At 34.6% G+C, this 11,658-nt stretch overlaps 1 protein-coding gene across 3 annotated transcripts; it reads right to left on the bottom strand.

Moving 5' to 3' along the window:
- Window positions 1-3,475: 3,475 nt before the first annotated feature.
- Window positions 3,476-11,260, bottom strand: gptl (glutamic--pyruvic transaminase-like). 3 transcript variants are annotated; one of them, XM_067384508.1, is made up of 11 exons: window positions 11,137-11,260; window positions 9,961-10,044; window positions 8,605-8,713; window positions 8,263-8,396; window positions 7,958-8,213; window positions 7,046-7,125; window positions 6,828-6,964; window positions 6,105-6,279; window positions 4,177-4,332; window positions 3,701-3,801; window positions 3,476-3,614 (listed from the first exon to the last, which is right to left on the bottom strand). In XM_067384508.1, the coding sequence occupies exons 1-11, from the start codon at window positions 11,200-11,202 to the stop codon at window positions 3,491-3,493; spliced, it is 1,422 nt and encodes a 473-aa protein (XP_067240609.1). In that variant the 5' UTR covers window positions 11,203-11,260; the 3' UTR covers window positions 3,476-3,490. The 3 variants fall into 3 exon arrangements, with proteins under 3 accessions (XP_067240609.1, XP_067240610.1, XP_067240611.1); XM_067384509.1 differs by having other exon boundaries at window positions 7,958-8,195; window positions 11,137-11,259; XM_067384510.1 differs by having other exon boundaries at window positions 11,087-11,210.
- Between the last annotated feature and the right edge of the window lie 398 nt (window positions 11,261-11,658).

The following is an 11,658-nucleotide window of genomic DNA, read 5'->3' as shown; positions in this document are numbered from 1 at the left end:
GCCGCGGGACCCCCGGTGCAGACCCCGTTAACGGCGAGGGACAGTCACGGCAGAGACACGGAAGAGCGCGAGCAGGGGGGAGGGATGGAGACTCCTCCTCGCTCCGTTAACCGATCAACCGACACGACACACGCGAAACAGAAGCGCACAGACCGTCAATCGCATCCCGCCCTGATGCAGCACACGGATGAACGGAAACATCCAGAGCGCGTGGAATCCTGCTGCCGTACTACCGTTACTAACCGGGATGACGTGTTCGGCACGGCGAATCTGCACTGATGCGGCGGAGAGGCGAATGTTCCGCGCGCGAGTCCCTCATTCACGCGTTATACGCGCTCATGACACATGCATGTAGATGTAGAAAATACCGTTAAAACGGCACCGATCTCCGTGCAGCTGTGACATCATCAGTGCCGATCAATGATCCAGAGCTCTTCACCTGTCTACGGTTCAGAGCTGACTCATGCTGAAGGACACGATAGAAATTCACACGATTGGACCCATGCAAACTATAATAAAAATAAAGATGTGAAGGGGTCATTCCTGGTATTTGGTGCCTTTTGGACATCAAAAAATGTAGAAAATCAAACTCGACACTTTTGTGTAATCATACAGTGATGTAAAACATCTGAAAATTTATTTTTGGTAAAGCTCGGGTAAATAAATTTAACCATTTATTAAACAAAATCAATGAAATGGTAGATCAGAAATGTCCACCCTGTTAGGGACAAATGAACAACAGTTTAAAATATTTATGATTCTAATTTATGGGCATTTTGTACATTTTCTTAGACAACGCATGTCCCTTTGTGCCTTTAAAAGCATATCAGTTAGTAAATTATCAGAAAATATACATTAGGCTATGTATGAATTGTACTTTCTCACAAATGCTTAATTTTACATTTTTCGTTTTCAGATACAAATGCCCTGAAGGCATTTTTGTTAACTTTAGTACTATATTATTAATACTCAAATACATTTTCAAAGTCACTGAATTATTAGTATATTTTTGATATTTTCATGAAATTATTGTAAAGAAAACTGCTTAATGGAGTGGACTAAGTAATTACAGTGGACAAAATAATAACAGAGTGGACTAAGTCATAACAGGGTGGATTAACTAAGTGATAGACAGGGTGGACAAAATAATAACAGTGGTCTAAATAATAATGGGGTGGACTAAGTAATAACAGAGTAGACAAAATAATAGAGTGGACTAAGTAATAATAGGGTAGACCAAATAATAACAATGGTCTAAATAATAATAGGGTGGACTAAGTAATAACAGAGTAGACAAAATAATAGAGTGGACTAAGTAATAACAGGGTAGACCAAATAATAACAATGGTCTAAATAATAATAGGGTGGACTAAGTAATAACAGAGTAGACAAAATAATAGAGTGGACTAAGTAAAAACAGGGTGGATTAACTAAGTGATAACAGGGTGGACAAAATAATAGAGTGGGCTAAGCAATAACAGTGTAGACAAAATAATATCAGAGTGGTCTAAGTAATAATAGGGTGGATTAACTAAGTGATAACAGGGTGGACAAAATAATAGAGTGGACTAAGTAATAACAGGGTAGATTAACTAAGTGATAACAGGGTGGACAATATAATAGAGTAATAACAGGGTAGACAAAATAATAACAGAGTGGTCTAAGTAATAATAGGGTGGATTAACTAAGTGATAAACGGTAGACAAAATAATATCAGAGTGGTCTAAGTAATAATAGGGTGGACTAAGTGATAACAGGGTGGACAAAATAATAGAGTGGACTAAGTAATAACAGGGTAGATTAACTAAGTGATAACAGGGTGGACAATATAATAGAGTAATAACAGGGTAGACAAAATAATAACAGAGTGGTCTAAGTAATAACATTTTGGATTAACTAAGTGATAACAGGGTGGACAAAATAATAGAATGGACTAAGTAATAACAGGGTAGACAAAATAATAACAGTGGTCTAAATAATAATAGGGTGGACTAAGTAATAACAGAGTAGACAAAATAATACCTGAGTGGAATAAGTAATAACATTTTGGATTAACTAAGTGATAACAGGGTGGACAAAATAATAGAGTCGACTAAGTAATAACAGGGTAGACAAAATAATAACAGAGTGGTCTAAGTAATAACAGGGTGGATTAACTAAGTGATAAACAGGGTGGACAAAATAATAACAGTGGTCTAAATAATAATGGTGTGGACTAAGTGATAACAGAGTTGACAAAATAATACCTGAGTGGAATAAGTAATAACAGGGTGGATTAACTAAGTGATAACAGGGTGGACAAAATAATAGAGTGGACTAAGTAATAACAGGGTAGACAAAATAATAACAGTGGTCTAAATAATAATAGGGTGGACTAAGTAATAACAGAGTAGACAAAATAATAGAGTGGACTAAGTAAAAACAGAGTGGATTAACTAAGTGATAACAGGGTGGACAAAATAATAGAGTGGACTAAGTAATAACAGGGTAGACAAAATAATAGAGTGGTCTAAGTAATAATAGGGTGGACTAACTAAGTAATAACAGGGTGGACAAAATAATAACAGTGGTCTAAATAATAATAGGGTGGACTAAGTAATAACAGAGTAGACAAAATAATAGAGTGGACTAAGTAATAACAGGGTAGACAAAATAATAACAGAGTGGTCTAAATAATAATAGGTGGACTAACTAAGTAATAACAGGGTGGGAAAAATAATAACAGGGTGGACAAGTGGTATAAAAATTGGATGATTTCCTATCTCTCATACAACCAATTACAATATTACTTTTGTGATTTTGATAGGAAGCAATATGTAAAACATTACCAAAGAACATTAAATACACTACTTCTTCAACTTTGAACATAAATTACTTTCACAACCACTATGTTCATGTGTGTAGAAGACTAAATTCAATCTGTTCATTATATAAAGTGATCGAGTCTCTTCAGAAAATTTGGACTAAACCACTTGATTCATATAAATTGGTTTTACTATTTCTTTATGAACTCAAAGTGTCAGTTACATAGCTGTCAATGGAGGGACAGAAATCTCAGATTTCATCAAAAAGATCTTAATTTGTGTTGTGAAGATGAATGTAGGTCTTACGGGTTTGAAATAATGAGTAAATGATGACAGTGTTTTCATTTTTGGGTGAACTATCCCTTTAAGGGAAGAGTTTCTATAACAGATGTTTAGAAATATTCTCAACTTTATTAATTATAATTGACAATTTAAACCTTAACAAAAAATTGACAGTTACGGTTACATGAGGAGGTCGCTTTTTTTAAATGTTAATTTTAATAAACTCATTTGTGTAATTTTATCAAACTAACACCATAAATTATCCCAGAATGTTTGTGCTGCTATTTTATAATGATATCATCAAGTAACATGATTTACATGAAAATATACTGCCTAATAGAAATGACTTAAGTATAGTTTCATCTGTAGGTTTATATGAATTTGTGCATTAATTAAACTGTTATTTAATTGCTCTGTTGTGGTGCACTAATTGTAATTTCACAGTATTCTTTGAGGAACTGATAGTGAAAACATCGCAGGCGACGGAGAGCCTCCTCCAGTTCATCTGATGGCATCAGCACACACAACCTAAAACACACACACGGCGACAGGGTGTTGAGTGTGTGTGTGTGTGTATGTGTGTGTAGACTGCATGTCTAAAAAGGTCACTGTACCTGAAGTGGCAGCAGCTCCGTGAATGTGTGTGATCTTCACTGAACCCGACACACACACCCTGATCCTCCAACAACCTCCTGCTGTACAACAACCCCACAGACTGCACACACACACACACACACACACACACACACACACACACACACACACACACACACCTTAAGGAAAGAATTCACTCTCACCCTCATGTCATTCCAAACTTGTATCACTTTCTGACTTCCGAGGAACACAAAGATGATATTGTACAGAATGTTCAAGCTGCTCTTTTACAAATTTTTTTTACATTTTTAGTTGAAAATGGTGTCGTGTAAACGGCTTCCAAGACTTCAGTTGTTGGTCTCTTATTAAAGTTATGTTAGTTGTGTTCTCGTTCTTTTATTAAAAGTGTTATTTCTCGTTCATTCTGCATCACGCATCTTCCTTTGGGATTTAACTATATCGCAACCCTGTGACGAGTGTGTGTATGTGTTTGTACCTGTGCATGTGTCACAGCTGAGTGAGGAAGAGTCAGGTGCGGATAGAGGAAGATTCCACTCTGAACTGACAGACAGCTGAATCCCGGAAGATCATTAATGACTTCGACAGCCCTGGAAACGTTACACTTCAGAGTCATTAGTCTGGATGCCACCTCCTAAACACACACATTTAAAATGTACATATTAACTGTACACATTAAATAATGTTTAATCAGTCCTTTACAGTTGTGTCTGTAAAGAGTCTATCCTATTCTAAATAATTACATGTATTATTAATAATAATCAAGTAATAACAGAGTAGACAGAATAATAACAGTGGTCTAAGTAATAACAGGGTGGACAGAATAATAACAGTTCTGTAAGTATTAACAGGGTTGACTAATATCAGGGTAGACAGAATAATAACAGAGTGGACTATGTAATAATAGGGAGGACTAACTAAGTAATATCAAGGTGGACAAAATAACAGAGTGGGCCAAGTAATAACAGGTTAGACAAAATAAAAACAGAGTGGAATACGTAATAATAGGGTGGACTAACTAAGTAAAAACAGGGTGGACAAAATAATAACAGTGGACTAAGTAATAAAAGGGTGGACTAACTAAGAAATATCGGGGTGGACAAAATAACAGAGTGGACTAAGTAATAACATGTTAGACAAAATAAAAACAGAGTGGATTATGTAATAATAGGGTGAACTGACTAAGTAATAACAGGGTGGACAAAATAATAACAGTGGACTAAGTAATAAAAGGGTGGACTAACTAAGAAATATCGGGGTGGACAAAATAACAGAGTGGACTAAGTAATAACATGTTAGACAAAATAAAAACAGAGTGGATTATGTAATAATAGGGTGAACTGACTAAGTAATAACAGGGTAGACAAAATAATAACAGAATGGACTGAGTAATAACAGGGTGGACTAACTAAGCAATAACAGGTTAGACAAAATAAAAACAGAGAGGACTACGTAATAGGGTAGACTAACTAAGTAATAACAGGGTAGACAAAATAATTGAGTGGACTAAGTAATAACATGGTTGTGAAGGAGACTTAACCAATCAGTGACGAGCTTATTGGTGATGTTGGAAAGGACACTAGGTGGCGAGCTAGGAAAACTTCCTGAACAGTCAGCCAGCAGAACACGCAGCACATCGTCCTACATTTAACCTTCAAAGTTTACCTCATATGTGTGCGTTCATGATAAAATGTAAGTTTGTTTACATATTTGTGCTCTTTAGTATAGTTATCTGCTGTGTTACAGCATTGTTTAATGTAAATTATCGAGTTGTTTATCTCCTTCATAATCTCAGCATTCGAGCTGTATTTAAAGCCATAAATATAATAGAGATACAAAGTTATTTAAGTTACTTAAGTTAGTATTTCCTTTATTCCTTGCTTGTGGTTACTTTGTGCAATGTTAACACACTTTAATCAGTTTCAAGTTAATAATATTTGTCGTATTTTCCCGTGGCTCTGCCAATATGATGATGACGCAGCTTTTTCTCAGTCATGGAGAATTCGCGATCCCTGATATATGGGCCTCATGCGCCCTCTAGCGGTTAATTTCGGTAGCACAGTACAAACCCTGAGGATTGTATTGAATGTAGAATGGCATGTAAATTGCTATTATGTATGTATATTGTGATTATTTATTGTAATATGTTATTCATCTGTTTATTGCAGACCACACACGCAAAGAAATACAAAGTAAAGATGAAAATTCTGAATCCTGTGATGTGTTTTTACTGACACTCTGGGGCGAGTAAAATTTCCTGATCAGCACATAGCTGCAAACTCCTTTACAATGGTGGACTCATTTAATCATATTAAATAATCAATAATCATATTATTAAACAATTCTTAAAAATAAATCACATTATTAAACAATACAATTTATAAAACAATGTGTTTTAGCATGTACCTGTGTGTATAAAGTGTAGGAAGGTTCTCCAGGATGGGGCGGATCAGCCATGACATCAAGAGCGATCTGACCAATCACAGGGGGGCACAAATCTCCTGTCAGAAGAACCTCAGTGTATAACATTACAGCTTGATCGACGTTTACCAGCTCCATATATCCCGTCCTGAAACCACACCTGCATCAAACACATTGAGCAATTGAGTCATTATAGACCAGTGCTTCCCAAACTGTGGGCCGCGGCCCCCCGGTGGGCCGTAGCGGTATTGCAGGGGGGCCGTGGATAGGCTAAATCAAGATATTAAAATAATTTAAAAAATTAAAATATTCTAATTGTTCTGAAATGTGATTTCTTCCCTCCTTATTACACAAACATAAAACATATAAAAAAATTATTTTTTCACATTATAGCGAGGTGAGATACATTACTTATTTTCAAACTGATGTCAGTTGCTTAGCAGGAATTCACAGTTGGTCAATTCAATAATGCCACGGTGGAGCTTTTGCTATGTTTTTGGGGGGGCCTTACCACTCTGAAGTTTGGGAAGCTCTGTTATAGACTAACATAATACTCAACATTAAACCAAAATGGACATTGTTAGGTTTTTGTTAGTAAAATTGTTAGTAAATGTTAGTAAAAGAAAAAAAGGTAAGAAGATAACCATGTCAATTTTAGTTTGGTTTTATCAGCTCTGACATCATAAAAGATTGACTTGAAAAACTCACTCTCCCATGATGCCGTTTGAGAGCGAATGGAGCGAGGCCAGCTGAACTGTCTCAGAATAAGGGGCTCCCATCTCAGCCAGAACCTGCTTATAGGACACAAACTCTGACCCGTCCGCAAAAACCGTGTTCTGATAAACCTGCAACACATAAAAATCATAATTCCCAAGAAAACAAACATGACCAAACCAGAAAATGAAGATTACACTCTAAACCCTCACCTCGTTGACCAACAAGAAAAGTTCTTCGTCGGCAGCGAAGCGAATCACATCCTCGATGGACTCCCTGCTCTGGACGTGCCCTGTATAATATTTATATGACAATTGATCAGTTCACTTACAAAAACTTTGTGGTGACACTATGGTATTTTTCATTGGAATATCACCTTTAAAGAAGTTTATTTAAGTGTGCATTAGTATACTTCTTTTAAACTTTCAGTCTACTTTTTATGTACTTCTCAGAAATATACTTAAAATTACACTCAAGTACATTTGACTTACTGACAGAAAAGTCTAAGTATTTTTGGCTTACACTTGTTCTCAATCTTTTGATTGAGATATACTTAAGTATTCTTAGTATACTTGGCTAGTAGTTGTGTTTACACTTTTGTTTTAGTAGCATATTAAATACTTTTCCACATAGTTTTACAAAATGTCTTAAGTATGAAAAGAAAACAAGTTTACTTGCAGTATAATATACTAGTAGTAGTATACTGCAAAGTGTACTTTCATAAACTAAAAATGTGCTACAAATATTTAACTAGTAAGCTATTAGTATTCATATAAGTTCACTTGTATTAAAGTTGAAATGAAACACATAGTTGTAAACTACTCAAAGTTTTACACTTAAAGTAGTATACTTAGTATTTTAAAAGTGGGCCAATTTAATCCCAAATTGTATTAAAATAGTACACTTCCAAGTATACTACTAATGCATGGATATTAGTATACTTACTACAGAATAATATACTTGAAATTTACTTAAGTATACTTAATAAAATTAACTTGAAGTGTGCTTATGTTTTGTAAGCATATAATTACACTGACCTTTTAAATTTAACACTGTTAAATGCGTCACATGACCAAGAAGAATCGCAAAATTACTTAATTAAACTTAATTATATTGTCCCGTACCTGTAGGGTCGCCGGGGTTACTGATATAAATTGCCCGTGGAGAGCACCGCCCTCTCGACGCCTGGATGGCTCTGTTAAGCTCCGCCCTCTCCACGCTCCACCCACACTGCTCTTGCAGCCGATAGGGCACCGGAACCACGCCCATCCTCTCCAGGAGGTGTGCCAGAGTGTGAGGGGCGGGGTCTGGGATCATAACCGCAGACACGCCCTCTGACTGACACAGCAGTCGCATCATCACCTGCGCACAGTCATGTCTCTAATCAAATGAAGCACGTAAAACATAAACGAATGGTTCTGGATCGTACCATCAAACCCCTCTGGGTCTCAACAGTGATGAACACTTGCTCTGGACTCGATGGGACGCCTCCGTCCCGCAAAGAAATGGACTCTGCTATAGTGTTTCTCACGTACATCGATCCACATGAATCAGTGTACGAACCTGAAGAGTGAAACGACCAGACAGCCAATCACATTGTGAGCATCACAGGTCACATGACAGCATTAGTAGACAGTGGCTGTATTTTTGGTGAGCAGAAGAGACTTCTTTCAAAAACAGTAAAAAATCATACTGACCCCAAACTTTTGAGGTGTAGTGTGCATGTAATATATATTATAACTATCACAATTTCACACAAAGACAATCTCACCGATACTGCCTCCATCAAAGTGACGGAGTAACATCTGAGCTCTGAGACGAGCGTCAGGAGGAAGAGCGTCGCTCTGCAGGAGACTGGGATACAAACATCCGGCTATGACCTGAAACAAGTCGACATCAAACGCCATTTAATGCACAGTTACTTCTGCAGTGAGACGGGTTTCAGAGACAAAACAGCAAGACGAAAAGAAACGTGACTTGATTTAAAAGAAAGGGATGTTGCATGTTAACATACACTGATCAATCATTTACAGTTTAAGAGAGTGAACAGAGTCAGCTTTCATGTTGACCTCATCGCAGGACGATTATAACGGGACGTTCTGCTCTACAAAACCAAAGTGCAGGACACATTGTGCTCATTTGTAATTCAGCCAGTATATATGGCAAGCCGTTTTGACTTTTATTCACATCTCAGGATATGAATTCTTGATATCAACAATTCAGTTGTTGATATCAGGAATTACATTTCCACTAGTAACAATTTTAATTCTTGACATCAACATTTGAATTTCCACTAGTAAAAACTCTTGATATCTGTAATTGTATTTTCACTAGTGAAATGTCACCATAGGCTGCCATTCAAATTCAATTGATTTCTTACTAGTTGAAATTCCAATTTCACATATCAGAAATACAATTCTTACTAGTAAAAATCATAATTTTTGATATCAATAATTGAATTGCTACTAGTAAAAATTGTCATTTTTGATATCTGAAAATATATTTCTGATATCAACATAATTTCAGATATCTAAAATGGCTTTCTTACTAGTAACAATCACATTCATGATATCAGAAACTAACATTGTCACTAGTGAAAATCAAATTATTGATATCAAAAATTAACATTTTTACTAGTACCAATTCAATTTTTGTTATCAAGAACTGACATTTCAACTAGTGACAACTGAATTATTGACATCAAAAATTATTTTTACTATAGTAAGAATTGTATTTCTGATATGTGAAATTGGAATTTCAACTAGTAAGAAATCAATTCTTGATATCAACAATTGAATTTGAATGGCAGCCTTTGGTGACATTTCACTAGTAAAAATACAATTACAGATATCAAGAATTCTAGTGCAAATATAAATTCTTGATATCAAAAATTAGCATTTTAACTAGTGAAAATTGAATTGTTGATATCAAAAATTAACTTTGTTACTAGTAGAAATGTAATTCTTGATATCAAAAATTAGCAGTTTAACTAGTAAAAATTGAATTGTTGATATCAAGAATTCTTGATATTATCTATTCCTGAGAATGAATAAAAGTCAGAACGGCTTGCCATAACCATATGTTCGATATATCACTTATTTAAGCAACAATTAACAAAACGTCAGACCTGTCTAACAAAGGTTATTGGCTTCACTCCAGCGTTGTGAGAGTCTCCAGAACTCAAATCCAGAACCTTCTTCATATTCATCCCCTGTGAAAGGAAAGATGTGATGTTTAAAATTATAATGATATACTTTTCATTTGATCTGAGCAGCTCTTCACATTCATTTTATATCTCTGTACTCTTACTGGATGACAAACAGTTACTCATTTGTATCTGTTTTTACTTCCTTGATTTCACTAGGCTAATTAAAATTAATAAACAAATATAAAATACAGTATTACATATTATATTAATATTTATATATTTTAATATTTTATAATGATATTTCATATTTTATTATTATTATTAATAATTTTATTTTAGGAGAAACATCTGAGTCAAAGTTGATACTGAAAGAAAGCATAAGTATAAAATAACAATATCTGCGTACATTTACATAAACTTCCATATCTTCATAACTAATAATAAATGAAGAAAAAACTTTTTCTTAAAATATTTTTTATAAAAGATTATATGTATATAAACACATAATTTTAACATTTTAATGTAAATGTTTAATATAAAATTATGCTGTATCAGATCAAATAATTTTTTCTTTCTTTTTCTTTCCAAAAACATATATTTTACAATAAAATTTCATGTTGTTAATGCATTAAATAATATTAATAGTTAATACAAATGTCATGCTCAGGTCAGGTAAATATTAAAAAATACATCTTTTGATATTAATAATGTATTAGTACATTTTGGAATTAACATTAAGATGTTTTTATACTGTATTATGTCTTTCAATTTAATTATACAATAAATACATTTTTAAGGACACAAATTTTCTTTCTCGCAGTATATCTTCGATTATTCTACTTTCTTTTCCATTTTTTTTCCTTTTATGTTAATAATACCCATTGCCATCACTGACCAAAACGAAATAGATAATAAATACACAATAAATAAACAGTTTTACATCGCAAAAAAAAAAAAAAAAAAATTCACATATTTATATCATGCACTTTTAACTACACTTGTAAGACATAACGCCTAAAAAAGTATTTATCATTAAGATAATAGATAAACCCTTTTATGCAACAGGCTATCAAAAAATGTGTGATGTCAACAAATGGAACCTTACCAATAAATTTTCAGTTGATAACATTTTTATATGACTTGTGTGTTTTTCACCCGTTTATTGTCGCGAGTCTCTTCCTCAGCTGATGGTGGTCTGGTGGTCTTCTTCAGAGCAGACATGTCTTCAGATGTCTTCTGGTAAACAGGTCAGTGAGGCTCTATCACTCCGTTAATATCTGACTGCATTAACTTCTGCTGAGCTCAGTGTCCCAGTAAAGGTGCGTTCAAACAATGATGATAACTATAACGATAACGGCATATTGAAACAATATGGATGGAATCACTTTCAGAAATATTTATTTTTTCCAGCGGATGAAAACATTGACAGCCAATCAGAATCCATCATGCTTTTAGAGCGCGAGCATTTAAAGCGACACACGACAAAACTGCGTGTTAATAATAACCAGATCGATATAGTGAGTTTGTGTATAAACTGATACGCTTATCGTTATAGTTATCGTTCTTGATGTGAACGGGCCTTAAAGAGATAGTTCACACAAAAATGAAAATTCTGTCATTAATTACTCACCTTGTGTCATTCCACATCTGTAAAACCTTTGTTCATCTCCGGAACAC

The sequence above is a fragment of the Chanodichthys erythropterus genome, chromosome 4 (assembly GCF_024489055.1).
Source record: "Chanodichthys erythropterus isolate Z2021 chromosome 4, ASM2448905v1, whole genome shotgun sequence".
In the NCBI taxonomy this organism is placed as follows: domain Eukaryota; kingdom Metazoa; phylum Chordata; class Actinopteri; order Cypriniformes; family Xenocyprididae; genus Chanodichthys; species Chanodichthys erythropterus.
Note: the sequence above shows the minus strand (reverse complement) of the source record. Positions and strands in the feature narration are given on the sequence as shown.

Coding starts and splice junctions, on each gene's coding strand:
- gptl (XM_067384508.1), bottom strand. CDS start 11,202: ATGTCTGCTCTGAAGAAGACCACCAGACCACCATCAGCTGAGGAAGAG. Junction 8,397..8,604: donor CTTTGATGGAGGCAGTATCG/GTGAGATTGTCT, acceptor TTCACTCTTCAG/GTTCGTACACTGATTCATGT. Junction 8,214..8,262: donor AGACCCAGAGGGGTTTGATG/GTACGATCCAGA, acceptor TCATTTGATTAG/AGACATGACTGTGCGCAGGT.